The following is a 16,299-nucleotide window of genomic DNA, read 5'->3' as shown; positions in this document are numbered from 1 at the left end:
AAGAGTGTATTTCTTATTGCTGTTTGCTTTTAAAATTAATGTGGGCTCCTGTATCTCCATAGGAATACTACTCATTTAATACAATAGCACACTGTGCTGCCGTGAGCTATTTGCTCACAAGTAACAGTGTTTATAAGTGACCCTAAATAGTTGCTTTCCTTTCTCTCTGAGATGTTTTCAACAACTTGTCTGTATAACAGGATTAAACATTAATTCTGGGAAGCCCTCTGGTGTCATTTATAATGCTGTGCTCTTGCTTTTTGTAGGATGGAGGTGTCCGTACATTACCAGTTCCAGTGAAAAACCAACAAGATATTGAAATATATGCTCCCATAGTTCTTTCCCCCAGCATTTTGACGTTTCCTTGGCAGCCCAAAGCAGGAGTCTACCAGTACACCATACAGGTATGCTGAAGAAGTTTCTACATGCAGGAAGTATTCCTCAAGCAGGCACAGAGAAGCCTATAACCGCTTCTGCAGAGTTGGCTTTGGATACTTCAGGCACAGTGATAACTAAAACTTTATCTGGAGGAATTGTGTTTTATGTTAGTTACATGACTCAATGTCTACTTTGAAAAAAGCACCCAAGAAACCAACAAACAAAAACCCCACTGACTTTCACCTCTTGTCTTTCATTCACTTCCATTCTCCTTCGTGCATGTGCTGCACACAGACACACAGAGTGGTTTGGAATTACAGAAAACATCTTGGGTACAAAACCTCCTAGTAATAACTAGAGGCCGCTATTTACTGTAAATGGATGCAAGTATGGGTGAAGTGACTGCAGAAAGGGCATAACAAGATGAAAGAGCAGCGCCCTTTCAACCTGTGACATCAGTATCCTTCACTTGCCACACATCTCATGCTTCTAGTGAAGAGTTAGGGAGGCAGAGATCACAGCTTCATTTACAGTGTGCCTTTCTAAAGGGACTTTTGTCTTACATTTCTTATGTGTGTCTTTGCTCCCATGGTGCAAATCCTTGCATATGCTTCAGGAGTATAATCTGGCTGGAGAAAAGAGCGTTGTGCTTCGCGGCCCAGGCTGTTATCCCAGTATAATTATACCCGGACCCTGCACTCAGCTGTTTTCATGCACAGTTCCCACCTCTCCCTTTTAGCACATAGTGCTGAGTTTTGGGTCTGTCTTCAAGTAAGCGGGATACAAAAAGAGGCAGCAGGACACCTGGTGTCTGAAGTGAAGTGAATCTCATAGGGATAAAGTTGCATTCTTTAGTGTAAATCTGGAGTTAAGGCCAGTGAGTTCAGTGCTGTCATCTGTACTTTCTGTGGGATGAGAGTTTGGTTCAGTTCATGCTATACCCAGCCACACCAGCAGAGTGTGGTGAAAATTCTAAGTACATAACCACATTTTCAGTACTTTATCATAACTGCTGCTCAAGTTTTAAGGGAAGGTAAATGTGTTTTCCTGTTTCCCACCTCTTCTACAATTCTAGTCTTGTCTCACCTTATCTCACGTATATCATATCTCACTAGAGAACATTGTGTTACACCAGAAATTTCATCAGGATTCTTACTTTACGGTGATGTTTTTCATTGAAAACATGGGTTTTTATCCCAACATTTACATTAGTTTGTGTTTACTGAAGCTGAGAACGTTTTCCCACTCTGCTGGTTCAACACTAGTGCTTGCTCAAAGTAGCACGCAGTCTGACTGCTGATAGGCTGCTGTGTGCCTCCTACTTGACAGCTCTTGAGTCAGGCTATTTTAAATTGGTGAATAGACTTTTTTTTCTGAAAATAAGTCAAAAGAGATTTTTGGATCTAGCCCAGTTCTGTTTATAGCTGAAGTAACTCCTTCCAGATGGTGTCAGAATGACTTTCAGGTTTTACTTTATCAGCTGTTTTTTCTTTTTCGTTGGTTGCTTTGTTCATATTTGTGCTAATAAGATGGCTTCTGTTGCAAGTAAAAAAGGAAAGAAAAAAATAATTAAAGGACATTTCCTTCCTGCCTTTCTTCCTTCCCTACATTAGAGAAGTGTCATCTTTGAGAAATTAAGTATGTGGAGGTTATTTTTTCCTAGTGAGGGCATCACTGTCACTGGTAGCAGTTTGTGGAGTGGAATTCAGCTAACAGGCTTTGGATACTTTGGGTGATGATTAGACTGAATAGAAGCTGGTTTACCCTTTCTCTCCACAGTGCAGAGTGAATGCTAGAGAGAAAAATGTAGTAATGAATGCCTCTGATTTGTGTGGCAATGAGATGTGACTCCATAGAATTATTAGCAGTTGGGTATTTCTATTTGAAGTTTTCTGCTCATGTCCCTGTTTTAATTGAAAATATCCTTACAAAACATTCTGAAATTTTACATTCTTTAAACATTTCTCACCTCATCCGGTGCATCTCCTTCTGTCACATATAGTTACCCCTTTATCTACTGTGTTGTCTGCTCATTCTGTCATCAGGCTGTGCACATGCTCATGGGAAGGAGAAAGGGAAATGACTGTCCTGATATTTCCCTCCTCTCCTCACCAGGTAAAAGTTATTAGCTGAACTCCTGCATAATTTAGATTTATTTTCCACACCATCCTTCTGGACAAGATTTATCATCTTGTTCAGTTTTACTTTAATTAGGAAGTGGTTAAAGCACATGCTGAGGAAGTCAGAGAAATGAAAACAATACATGTAAACATTTTATTGCTCCCATGTTCACCCTTGTCTTACTCTGATGGAACTTTGAAATCTGTTTTGGAGTGTGAAAGTCCTTTTTAATTCTTTAAACTTGCTTTGAAAATGCATTGTTCTCAGTATACATCTCTGCACCATATTTGTCTCAACAGATACTTCCTATAGCTCCCAATAATGATGTTTAAAACCTCTACATTTTGCAGCATTGCGATGATTATGTTTCTTCAGTCACTAGTATTGCACATTGAGGAGGACAGTACTCTGCTTGTGTGGGCAAAATGGGTTTTTTTGCCCTTCACGTCATAAAATGTGAACCTGTCACGGATATTATCTCATCCTGGCTGCTGAGTGCTCATACAGTGGGTAGTATAATTTGCCTCTATTAATGTGGACTTTCAGATCAACTAACTAGTTTTTATCCTTTTGTAGTATAATTACACTCACTTAAGCTCTTCCAATTGTGAAACAGCTCTGCAAGAGTTGGGAGCTCTAGGGAGAGGCTGGGGCTTGCTTTTCTTCTTGTTTTGGGGTTTTGTTAAGGGAATCTGCATGATAACCCTGAGCTCATAAGTTTGGCAGTTATGGAGTCCTTCCTTGCCAAGCTGGTGTGGAAGTGTAGCCTGTCTGTGTTGCAGACTTTCGCAGTGCTAACAGCAAGAGTTGGCAGTTTCTGTACATGCCTGTCTCTCATTCCATGGCTGATCATTGCTGGAGCAAGATGGTCTTTGAATAGCTGCAAGTAGAGATGCTGATTTTCAGCATAAAAATGAAGATGTAAAGCCAAGAAGAGAATGACTTCTTTTTCTTTTTCCCTCCTCTCACCTCATTCCCTCCCCTGCCTCCCACCTTCTTTCCTCTTATCCCTTAATAGTCCCCATTGAAAGAGATGAGTAGGTACAGTGTCAGCTTAGCAGCTCTGAGCCCCCAAATCAGCACTTTGGCTGTCAGAAACAGAGGAACAGTGGGAGTTTCCAGCAGTACAATGACCCCATGTGCCAGGCCTCTGATGTGCTGATTTGGGAAATGCTCTGCTGACTCAGAGCACTGTCAATCACAGGGAGTTGTGAGCTTCAGACTTCTGCAGCTGGGAGAGAGATATCTGAGTTAGCAGCACTGGTGAGCACAGAGGCTATGTGCATGAAGAAAGCTGAAATTAAACTGAATGAAGGGTAATAATCTTTTCATCTCTTAGTTCACCTTGCTTATTTAAAAGTTCTGAGGTGTTATTTTGTTTGTACTTCCTCAGTAACAGCACTATTGTTGCTCAGTGTGTCCCTGGTTTTCATGCAAGATATTCAAAGTCTTGACAGCTAAGGAACGTGAGAACCATGTACTTCATAAAATACTTGAAAGATTTCTCTCTGTGTTCTAGGCTCATGGTGGAAGTGGAAATTTCAGCTGGACCTATTCTAACCAGGCAGTTGCTACAGTGAGTGCCAAAGGAGTAATGACAACTGGAAGTGATACTGGCATCAGTGTTATTCGGGCAACTGATGTTCAGAATTCGATGCATCACGGAGAAATGAAGGTAAAATTCTTCTTTTCCCTGGTCACTCTTCAACATGGCTTTTGGAAACAGTGAAGAAACTGACAATGCCATAGGCATTCCCCTTTCCAGAATGTTCCTGAGAGATTTCCCTGCCTGCCTATGGCAGGCTCAGTCATCAGTTTCAGAGTTTGTGCCTGGAGGATTCAGGCTTTCTGCACTGTAGTAACTTTACTCCCAGATTTGCCCTTCCTGATTTCCTTGATGAGTCTTTTTTTCTTGTTGAAAACTGAGTGCAAGAAGGAAATAGTAATTTACTACTGGCCTGGCCAAACTAACAATGCATTCTACAGGGTAAGAGGTGGGTGTTTTCCCTTTAATATAAAAGGATGACAAATACTATCAAGATGTGCAAGGGTGTTCCTGCCTGGAGAAGAGGCTGAAATGAAAACAATGCCACTTAGTGAATCTAGCTACCAAAGCTGGCCAAGAGAAAAGGAATGTTTTCAGGGAAAATAGGAGAGAATGGGAATGGAAAACACATCTCCCAGGAGGGATTTTGTGGTCTCTATGCGAGCCATACCCTGTTCTGATGGTCTGGTCAGGGTGATCAGTGTGTGGTATAGAATGAAGAAAATACAGGAATAGTGTATATAATGACCTCACAGGGAAGAGTGTGCAAAGGCAGGTGAAGAAGTTGCTCTGGTTAAGACACTAAATCTACAATCTTACATAGTTTTCTCTAGAATCTTACTGATTTGGAAGTATCTCCTTGTGTCCTTTGGACACAAATATTTTTCCTTAATGAAACTGTGTCAGTGCTTACTCTGTCAAGCTGTTAAGAACTGCCAGACCTGTAATATCACAGAATAGAAACTAAGTAGTACTACTGTGATGTATGTTTGCTACTGTGAAGTAGGAGTACTCTGCTGCCTTCACAAACTGAGGCATTTTAATCTGTGCTTTGACCCTGTGCATTTTGCAAAGACCTAAGCATTGGAGTAGAAACCAGACACGGAATCATAGAATCCCAGACTGGTTTGGGTTGGAAGGGACCTTAAAGCTCATCCAGCTCCACCCCCCTGTCACGGGCAGGGACACCTTCCACTAGAGCAGGTTGCTCCAAGCCCCTGTGTCCAACCTGGCCTTGAACACTGCCAGGGATGGGGCAGCCACAGCTTCTCTGGGCACCCTGTGCCAGCGCCTCAGCACCCTCCCAGTGAGAGGAAACTTGCTTCTGACCTCAGCAAAGCCAAGTGATGGTGTCCTGAGCACGTGCGTCTCACCTGGGAGCCAGCAGCTGTGTGTGTCTGACTGCATGGTCATGAGTGAAATTGGAGTGTTTATGCCGAGCGGATGCTGTTGAGGCTGGCAAACAACCTCCCTCTGGCTGAGGCTTTAGGAAGGTGACGCTCTTTGTTTCTGAGGGAGCAGAGAAGCTGATTTTTAGGAAGCGTGTCTCGCGAGCCCTGGGGCAGCTCACCTTCCTTCCAGGATACATGCCTGTAATTTAGCAGCTGATGAGGAACGAGTGGGTTGCATCAAATATGCACACATTAACTATACAAAATACCTCCTCATGTTCAAGCACTCCCATGTGCAGCACTGCTGTCGTTGTACTGAACTGCTGTGGCACCAAAGTCCCTTTTGACAAAAGTGTTAAAAGATGTGTTTGGTCAAGGCTGCCAAGTCTGTCCCATAATGAAGGGAGTGCTATGGAAGCAGGTATCTCCTCGATTTTTAATTAACTGTGTTTTGGGAAAGATATTTCTAACCAAATTTTACTTGAAACAGCTGCATCTACTAATGCTGGAGCTTTTGAGGGGCAGATTAGCTTAGGTATTGTGCTCAGTTCTACAAACTGGATTTGGGAGGTACTAAACTTCATGCTTAAAATAACAGACACTTAAAATAATGAGACAAATTGAAGTTTGTGTGGAATTTAGTTTACAGGCTTGCTCTGGAGTTATTCTCTGGACAGCCCAGGATGCTGCTTTTTAAGTCTGACAGTTACCAGCTACCAGGAATGACGATTTTTCAGTGAAAACTTCTTATCCTCAAACAGAAGTCAAAGCCTGAAGACAGAAAAAGGCTTCTCTCCATGTAAGCTTTCAGAGCAGTGTATTGCACAATCTGAATAGGTTATTTTTGAATGCCTTTGTGCTTGTGTTAGGATTTGCATTCTTTGTAGACTAACTGCAGAGTTCCATTTACTGACCTCAGTGAGCGGGTCTTTGGAATAGTTCACTATGTTGCACAAGAATTACAGATTTAACTCTCTACCATATGGTTCAGTAGTCTATCCTGAAGCTATTTGCAGATGGTTAGGAAGTTAAGATATTGCAAGTGAAAAGCTTTGATCGTGATGGTACAAAATACGCAGTTGGACTGTGGTGGATTCTATATTATTAATGGAAAAGCAGCAAATTGGAATACAAATGATACAGTGAAGGCTTGTTCAGCATACCAGCTGTATCAGCATGGAAGATCTATTTCTCCTGGTCTTATTTCTGAAAGTAATCCTTTTGGTTTCAACAGTATGACTCACATTTAGATTAGGCAGTAGATGTTTCTTCACTTATTTTAGATTTCTGACATATTACTGTGGGGGAACATGGAGCCCTGGGCACCTTTAAACATGTTTTGCAACAGAAATACAACAAAGAGAGAGGGGGAAAAAAAAAAGCTATTGAGGCAATGGTCTAGTGGAAGGTGTCCCTGCCCGTGGGAGGGGGCTGGAACTGGATGAACTTTAAGGTCCCTTCCAACTCAAAACAGGATTCTGTGAAGTGTTTGAGTCATTAGTTCCAGTAACCTCTGCAGACCTGCTGCTGTGAGTGGTGGGGCTGGAAGTCTTGCGAACTCCCTCAGGTCTAGCCCAAACAGGCTGCAGAAGTCCAAGTTGGGTCCTAGATCCGTCCCAGTTGGTTACAGTGCCTCCTGAGATACCATACCACTTAGCCCACACTTCAACAAAGCAGAAGAGAGAATTAAAGAAGTAGCAGTGAAAGGATCACCAAGCTAATGTCCTGGCCCTTTCTGAGATCTTCCTGCAGCAGGTAAACACAAAAGCAATGCTGAATCTGAGCAGGATTGTTCCCAGCCATCGCAGGGAGGTCAGCAGTAGGGATAATTAAAATAAGGAGAGCATGAAGAAGTCTATTTTTTTCCCCTGGCACCTTTTTGTGGGGTTGTGTTCATACATCTGTCCTGTGTTTCTTTCCTCCTTCAGGTGTACGTAACTGAACCTAGTGGGATGGAGTTCACACCATGTCAAGTTGAAGCATATGTTGGCCAAATATTGGAGCTGCCCCTGAAGATCAGTGGCCTGATGGATGTTGAAAAGGGTGAGATAGTCCCGCTGAGTGACTGCTCACACTTCGATCTAGCTGTGGAAGTAGAAAACCGTGGTGTGTTCCGGCCTCTTCAAGGTGAGCTCACCTCCTCCTTGTTTGAAAGTTAAAGTAAGATGTTACGAAGTCACACACCTCCTTTGAATCCCTGTTTCAATTGCTGTGTAAGCATTCCCACAGAGGGGCTTACCTGCAGAGGTGGGGATCAGAGTAGTTTTCTTTCACGGGTGTATTTACATTTTTTATGCAGAACTTCCCTTGGGTATTTTTGATGTTTTGGGCAACTCTGAAAGCATTTTGGCAATTATTTTATTGGATAATGTGTAATCTCCCATATGTCTTTGTACTGATTTAGTATTTTTAACATGCTTCTGTAATAGAGCTGATGGGTTTTCTCATAAGAGGGGTCCATGTATATTGTGTTTTGAGGTAGCACTGGAAGACCTACAAGAACACTAAGATTAATAACTGCTTTGCCCAAATTGTCCAGCAGTACTTTCAGTGCTAGAAAGACACTGTTCATTCCTTGCTCACAAGAAATTAAGACAATCAGCTGCTTAAATTTTGCCAAAGCTCTGTCATTGTTCAGCTCATGGCTTTAAGAACTGTTTCTTGTCAGGTTTATTAAGAGTATGGAGTGTGCATGTGATATTTAAAGATTGCCATTAATGCTCCTGGGGTAAGTGGACACTGAGCAACGTGCTTGTTCCTGTGTCTGCTGGATTCAATACGCTATTCAGGTGTACCATGAGTTTTTTCCAAGTGTCTCTTGTATGGAAGCTCTTCCCTGTGCTATTGAGCCAGTAAAACTAGTCTGCACTGGACCATCTGTTTGCCTGAGAGGCAGCTATTGGAAACATCACTATTATAGCATGCTGTTGTTCTGTTTATTTTGAAAAAAGAAACAGGCCTCTCCCAAACCCCAGAAATGGCCTTTTAAGTAAGCAGAGGAACTTCATGAAAATACTTTACTTTCACCTGGAGAAATGACCTGTTGCCTACAGTTCAAGTTGTTCTGTACAAGAAAGCTGGTCTAAGCAGTGTGGCTTATTTGTGCTTCATTACAAGCCAGTCTCACTTTAGAACATTAGGATGGAAATACTCAGAAGTTATGTTGGTTTGTACCACAGTAAAGACTCATGTCTTGTTTGGGACAGTGTGAAAATAAAGAAGTTTGAGAGACATGGATGCTTCAGTAAGTGTCGGGTTTGAGATGAAAGACAGTAGTGAACATCCTTACCCTGTTTGGTTGGAGAACAGATCTCTGCTGACTTCTGGTGGAAATGCTTTTGTGGAGAGAAGCCACGGTGGACTTGTGTTAAAATGCTTGGGCACTTCCCTCCAGATATGTATTGATGTATTTTTAATTTATCTGACAGGAAAGCTTAAGCCAACTGCTGATTTTTGTAGTGGAGTCAGGGTGAAAGCTGAAGCTCAAGGATACACAACACTTACTGTCAGCTATGCCCATGGTCACGTCCACCTCAGTGCCAGCATCACCATTGCTGCTTATCTACCATTAAAAGTAAGTCTTGTTTCACGGTTCCTAAAGCAATCCATCACTTAAAATGCTTTCAGATGACAAATAGCAAGTTGATATTATGTAATGAGTGTGTTTAAAAACCTGAGGGGGGAAAAATTTTATAGACTGTTTTGAGGAATTGTGTTTTAACCCTTTCTCAGTGGAGCATATATACAGTTGAGTTTGACTACATGGACACTGCAAGCCAGCTGTAGAGGACAGAGTTGTGTGATAGCAAACTCACAGGTTCCTCTGAAGTGGAAAATGAGTTTGTTATCATTGATCAGTTTTCAGACTTCTGGCAAAAGAGTCACAGTTGCTGTCATCTGAAGAAACATGCAGGGTAGCAATAGGAGCCAACCTCATCTGAGTGAGGATGTGAATCTTGTTCTGCACAGCACACCTGAATTACTAAATTCCTTTTCAGCAGACTCTAGATGAGTGAAAAATTATGTGACTCAAATAATTTGTTTCTTGACTGACAATTTGAACTGATTAACAATTGGCTTAGTAAGGTGATGAGGGGGCAGTCACAATTCTGTGTCCGTGATGGCAAAAGGAAGCAGGCCTGCCTTATGATTTCTGCTTTCATAGTAGAAACCTAATTTTTTGCATGAAGGCAAAGTTGGCTTGCCTGTATGGCTGTGAAAATACGAATAGAGAAAGTTATTTCACTGTTGGACAGTTCACTAGAGCAAACAGGAAGAACCAACCTTGAGTACAGGGTCAACATACGGAAACATGAGACAATTTGCTTATTGTTACCCTTATCTTCAGAGACCTAGCACTGAATATGCAGAGCTGAACTCTTAATACACTTGGCCATAGCTTCCCCCCCAAACCTGGGACAAAAGTTTGTGCATATCATACACATTTGTGACTGTAAAGATGATTTTGCTTTTTCAGTATGCTTTTCTATCAAATATTTTAGATAGCTGAGTATAATTATTTGAATTATTATAATTATTGATGCTGAGACATCCTAAACTTTCTGTTATTGGCAGCAATGTGAGGGGCAGGCATAGTCCCTTTAATTAGGAATTTTTCATAGGTAGGGCCTCATTCACATTTATTGGCAAAGCTCCTTGAGGTGTTGTAACACTGCTTGCCAGGTATAAAGTGAAATAATTCTGGGTACGTGACAGAGCCAGGACATGATGACAGGGAGGGGGTAGATTAAGTGCACTTAAAAAAAATTATAAAAAATCTTTCCCCTCCTTTCTGCAGAATGGAATGTTTATGATGCCCAGAAATGGGAGGCAGCATCTTTCCATCAGAGAGCTACTTAAAACCATAATATTACAACATAACAAGTGGGAGAAGGATGAGCAGGAGTGAAAGGGCAGGCAGACTCTTGAGACTAAATCTGATAGTTTTTACCTTTATATTACAAATAGAACCAGGAGTAAATGGGATAAGAGTGTTTTATGCCAGCCCTTTCATCTCTCTCTTCCTACCAAAATGTACCTAGGGAATGATTTGAACCATCCTGTATTTTAGCTGCTGTTTCCTTCTTACTAAACACCTAAGTAACATGATGATGTGGAACACAAGCTACAAATGGTTATGGTGTATTAAACTGTCAAGTTAACTTTTGTGATGATAAACAGCACCGTCTGTCCTGGTGATACACATCAATGTGGAATTTGTTGTAGAGGTTTCAGGAAAAAACTTGTGTCGGAGAATAACGACAAGGACAGAACTGCCAGAGAAAGTACTGTTAAGTGAAATTAAACCTTGACATTATTTTGTTCATTTAAAGTACTGCCTACATAGAAAATGTAGTAGAATACTGAGTGTGCTGGGAAGAGTAGATTAAGGGTCTTTCTCTTGCTATAATTCTTCATGAAGAGGTTGCGATTGGATCTGCAGGTTCCATTGAATGTGATCCAACTGAGCAGAATAGCTGTAGGTGATGCTGGTTATTTTGGTACAACTGTTCTTAAATAAGCATGCTTACAGAGCACAGTGTGGGAAAACTGGTAGCCTAATCAGAGTAACAAAGGTAGCTTGTCCATTAAGAAGGAAGTTTCTCTTGCAAAGTACAACCAAGGTGTATGTAAGTAGAATAATTAATTTGTAATTAATTCATTCATTACAGGCTGTTGATCCTCCAACTGTTGCTTTAGTGACTTTGGGTTCCTCTAAAGATATGTTATTTGAAGGAGGACCTAGAGCATGGGTACAAGAACCTTCAAAGTTCTTCAGGAATGTCACCGCTGAGGATGCAGAAAGTGTTGGTCTGTCTTTATCTGGACCTCCTACATCTCGAAATAACATCCAGCATTGGGTTAGAGTGTCTTGCAAAAGCCTGGGGGAACAAGTAAGTGCTGGAAGGTATCTGTATTGCCTTCCATCAAGCTGAGTCAACTGGGAGCAGGCTTCAGGCAGATTTATGATACCATATACCTTTTATATCACAAGTAGTTCTTATAATAAGGCGGTGAAGAACCTGGGTAAGTACATTGTTTATGCAGATTTTAGAGTGAACATTTCATAACATTATGTTATAAAGTGGTTTATGGTGGGTTTATTGCAATATAAAGCCAAGTCACAGAAACCTTATGTTGTAGAACGCATTAAACATCCTAATAAGTGCAGTTTCAGTTTGCATAAATAAGATCATAGCAGAAGGTTTCTGTAGTAAACTGACTACTGCCTGCCCTGCTCCTCTTAACCAAGTTACCTTCCAGTGTAATGCTGTTTATTCAGGCAAACGACAGCCATATGAATTTACTGCTGTGATATTTGTGCAGTCATCATGGTAGTGGCTGTAGTCATTTTCCACCTGGTCTTGTTTTCTCTGACATACAGAAATGATTTATCCTGCTTTACTCGCCCAGGCCAGTCTATAAAGCATTTAGCTTTGATTTAATGTTTTTTCTCCTGTAATTCTGCAAGGCCTAAGTGTTTTGGTGTGGCTGCCAAATTGCTTAACTGATTTCCCCAGTGGACACTGTACAAAGTGTAGCTACTTCTGTAAGTGCAAATTTTGAGTGCGTGGCTTTGGCTCATACCAGTGCATGAGTGGGTAAGGCAGGTAAAGGAGCTACCTCAGCCTTCTGAGATGGGCTTCTCTGTGCTTTTAGCCACTTTGTTTTGCTGAGGGCTGAAAAAGGAATGTAAATTAAACAGCAGATATATTTAAACCCACTGAGGTGACTATAAATATTGTCTTTGGGCTGCTGTATGCTCACTTCTTTGAGAAAAACACCTGCCTGTTAGCTTTTTAAGTTACAAAAGATGTGTTGTTTGGATGAAGTTTGATAATAATAAACATGAATACCTAGAAGTTCACAGGAGTAAAACTTGTGATTTGGTAATGGTATAGAACTGTTCTTGAAATATGCACCTCCTTTTACATCTTCCTGTGTCCTAATGGTGCTGTAAATTCCCAAAAGTCCAAATTTTGCTTGCTTGTTCTGAGATCAGTGAAATAGAACATGCCTGAACTCAGTAGTCTTTTCTCCTTCCTCACTTGCCTGTTTTCATACTTGCACAGGTTATTGTCTTAAAGGTTGGAAACAACCCCACAATCACCAACCCTTTTCCAGTGGTTGGGTCTTCTGGAGTGAAGTTCATCTGTGCTGTCCCTTCCCGGCTCACTTTGACTGCTGTTTATGGAAGTCCTCAGCTTGATCTCTCCTGCCCCTTGCTGCAACAGAACAAGCAAGTGGTAAGCCTGAGAGGGGACAGGAAAAGAGTGTATTCTTGTAACTTAAAAAGCAGTGTTTGGACCTCCCCATACAGAATTAGCATCTGATTGCTGCAAGAGTAGCAGTAACTAGTGTTGTGGGCTACACTGTCTGCTCTGGCAGAGAGCAGGCTGAATGGGGGCTTCCTATTCGGTCAGGTTTATAAAGGGAACTACCAGAAAATAGGAGCATATGTAAAAGCATTTGGATGGTGGCTTCTTACAAAAGCGGCACTGTGAGGAGGCCCTTCTTAATGAAAAAGAAATTTATCTCAGGAAAAGTTTCTGTTTCTAGGGAAAGTTACTTTTCTCTGTACCACTCCATTCTGATAGTAACTTTCTGCTGAGTAGAGACGTATTTTATCATATATGTATTGTTACACAAGTGTACATTTGTGGGTATGATTAGCAAAGGCACAAACGCTGCTGATGTGAAGATACTTGTGTAAGCCTGTGCAGCAAGTATTGTTCCATAACATCAAATGTATTCAGCTTTGCAAGTCTGAGTCACAATAAATGCATGATGCATATGTGTAAATTGTTGAGCAGAAAGAACTTTCTTCTGTACCCTGATGAGTGCTGGCACACGTTGGCTGCTGAGTAAACCTTCTGTTTTGTCATGTTGATGTTACCAAGCAAATCTTAAAGCCACCCTACTTTCATAAAGCTGCATGTGTTGAATCGCTGTTGGTGAATCATTTAAGTAACTTCTATGTAATGACAAGATGAGGAGGAGACTTTTGTGTATTGTACGTCACTTCAGAGCTCTAGTTCCGCTGTGTGTTAGACTACATGTAGTTAGACTACATCAGTACACTGGTATTGCTAATGGATTTCACAAGGTGAACACTGGAATTTTGAGCTATGTCTTCTGACAAATAGTGGTGGTTTTCATTATCTGTTGAAGGTCCAAAGACAATGTAGTTGAACTGAGTCCTTCCATTTTTGTTTTAAGGTAATTCACTGGCTAAAGAAATTCCCACCCCAGAAAAAAACCCTGGCAGTTGAAGCACAGCTTAATGACTTTGCATTAATGACTCATTTTAATGACCATTACTCATGTAATGAATGTCACAATAGATCTCATGGAATTTGGCATACATTAAAAAAATATTCTAACGATTGAAAAAATCCTTTCGTATCTGTTCAGGTGAAAGTATTCGTTCTTTTTCAGGTTCCTGTTTCAAATTATCGCCATCCAGTACTGGATTTGGCTGCATATGACCAACAGGGCAGTACGTTTGATAACTTCAGCTCTCTCAGTGTTACCTGGGAATCATCAAAACCATCCTTAGCTAATATTGAGCCTGATATGCCGATGGAGCTGACTCTGAAAGAAGATGGAAGTGGTCAAAAGAAAATGCATGGTACGAATTAGTTAAACACAAATGTTCCTTGATTTGAAGAAGGTCAGGATTAAATCTATTTGATAATGTCTGAACTTGATCAAAGAAACTAATATAATCTGCAGTCATATTTCAGCTTATCCTCAACATGCGTTTTAAGAATGCGCTCTTTAGGGGAAAAGAAAAGGCGGGGGTGGGGGTCAGGGAGAAAAAAACAAACCCAACACCTAGAACTTGCCTTCAGAGAGAACATCTTTGTGTAGAATGGTAGTGGAAGAGATTAGCAGTGTATGTTTCACCTTTTTCTTCCCCATAATCAGATTTCTTTGACTTTTTGTTTGATTCTAGGCTTACAAACTGTTGCAGTTCATCACGAGTCTGGAACAGCCACCATCTCTGTAGCTGCAGCAGGATACCAGCAAGCCCATCTCCAGGCAGCAAAAGTCAAAACATCGGTACCCAGAACTCTGTTTGCTATTGGCATTTTCCTCTGATGCTTAATGCAGGGTGTCCCTATGGATTTATTTTCTCAGTGCATAGTAATGTAAAAATAAGGCAGCTCCATAGCTGATTCTGAAGACAGATCCATGCCACGAGGTTTCTGTGGTGTTCCTGCTCTCCTCTGCACTATGTGCTGCTGTTCATAGCAAAAACATTCAATTCCTTTTTCTTTTTCTTTTTTTTTTTCTTTTCTCAGACCAACTGGGCAAGAGGATTACAAAGAATTGTTTCAATTGGTTTTGTATCAAATTAGGTTTTTTAACAGAGAGTGGTGAATCTCTGCTGCTTGTCCTTCACCAAAGCAGCCATGTGCTTAGTGCAGCTGTCACTGGGGAAAGTAAATGTATTCTTTTCACTGCAAAACTGGGTAGAAAAGTTCTGCATGAGCAAAGCAAACGCTGGCTGATATCCTGATGGACCATAAGTAGAATCTGGGCTCTGACTAATACTCTTTTTTTCCCTTGGTCTCATGTTGATATTGTAGAAGAGAGAGACAACTGTTTTGTACAGTGCCAGCCCTGAGCCTAGGCTCCACTTCTACGAGTCATTAGCCGCTCCCGGGAATACTTGAGTTTGTAGGTACTCAGCATAGGGAAGTACAACAGCAACAAGTAGTGATGATGAAAAAGAAGGCAGATGTAAACAGATGGCAATTTTCTATTTGGCTCACTTCTTTTAATTGAATATAAATACACGTTTCAGCCTGTGGAACAACCTGATGTGTAAAGTAACTAACTCTTCACCTGTCCTGCTCTGCTACATTGAAACTCTGTTTAATTTGGTTAAGCAGGATTTAAGTGGGTTTTGACTATATGTGGTTCTAAATCATGAGCCATGAAAATAGAGTTGAGACAAAGAGTAAAATATGGAGCTAGAGGTTACAGTATTTTTAATTCCAAGCATGTAACAGATGGGCGTTAGTAATGGGAAATACTCCATGGCCTAGATTTCTGTCAGCATGTCTGAGTTTGGTATGGTCAGTATGTCTGCATGGTCAATGTCTTTGGAAGATGATCTGTATTGCCAGTTGGTTCTTGTCTTGTTAGTGAGGTTTTACAATCTGCTTTTGTTGGGAAGCATGGTGTAGATGCATTTCCACTGAATAGTTTGACTTAGTCAAAATTAGGGGCACAGTTACCTTGCCACCGAAGATACTTGGTTCTGTATCTTTTTTTTTTTCTCTTGAGAGGTTCTGCAATCAACTAGATCAGGTTCTGAGCAACCAGACCTAGGTGAAGATGTCCCTGCTCTTGCAGGGGGGTTGGACTTCATCTAGTATTGAAGGTCCCTCCCAACCCAAACTATTCTGATTCATTTTGTAATTCACTGTGCTCTGCTTTATTAAACTAATACTCACCATTCTTTCTTACATTTAGAGATAATTAGAAAAGTGAATTCTCTAAACTTTGTCTCTAGTTCAGAGAAGTTTTACTGTATTTCAGAGTGGGATATATAGATGTGAAATGGCATCAGAGTTCTCTTAAGTTCTAGTCTCTGTGTTTAGGTTCAGGAGGAATCTGTTTAATAGTTGAAGAATAGTTGTAGATAGCACTTCAGCTACAGTTACATAGGCTCATGTGTTGTTTCTTTAAAAGAGGTAATTTGCTTGTTTCCAAAGCATTGAAGCTGGACTGCTATATTCTGCTTTCAGACCTGTCCATACTTACTTCTATTTCTGTCTGTAAGAAAGAAGTATAAAAATCTAATAGATGGTATATTAAGATGTCGTGGTCATTGTTCCATGTTTATGT

General features: G+C 40.9%; 1 protein-coding gene across 1 annotated transcript in view; it reads left to right on the top strand.

Moving 5' to 3' along the window:
* Positions 1–16,299, top strand: part of LOC104404291 (nuclear pore membrane glycoprotein 210-like) — a gene marked incomplete at both ends in the record, with an annotated part of 29,724 nt that overhangs the window by 4,648 nt on the left and 8,777 nt on the right. The window contains 8 exons of the mRNA XM_010012688.1: positions 267–404; positions 4,019–4,174; positions 7,365–7,563; positions 8,865–9,010; positions 11,109–11,330; positions 12,510–12,683; positions 13,876–14,068; positions 14,396–14,502. Of these exons, the coding sequence (XP_010010990.1) occupies positions 267–404; positions 4,019–4,174; positions 7,365–7,563; positions 8,865–9,010; positions 11,109–11,330; positions 12,510–12,683; positions 13,876–14,068; positions 14,396–14,502 (1,335 nt within the window). The remainder of the gene's footprint in view (positions 1–266; positions 405–4,018; positions 4,175–7,364; positions 7,564–8,864; positions 9,011–11,108; positions 11,331–12,509; positions 12,684–13,875; positions 14,069–14,395; positions 14,503–16,299) is intronic.

Source organism: Nestor notabilis, unplaced genomic scaffold (genome assembly GCF_000696875.1).
Source record: "Nestor notabilis isolate BGI_N333 unplaced genomic scaffold, ASM69687v1 scaffold24850, whole genome shotgun sequence".
Lineage (NCBI taxonomy): Eukaryota > Metazoa > Chordata > Aves > Psittaciformes > Psittacidae > Nestor > Nestor notabilis.
Note: the sequence above shows the minus strand (reverse complement) of the source record. Positions and strands in the feature narration are given on the sequence as shown.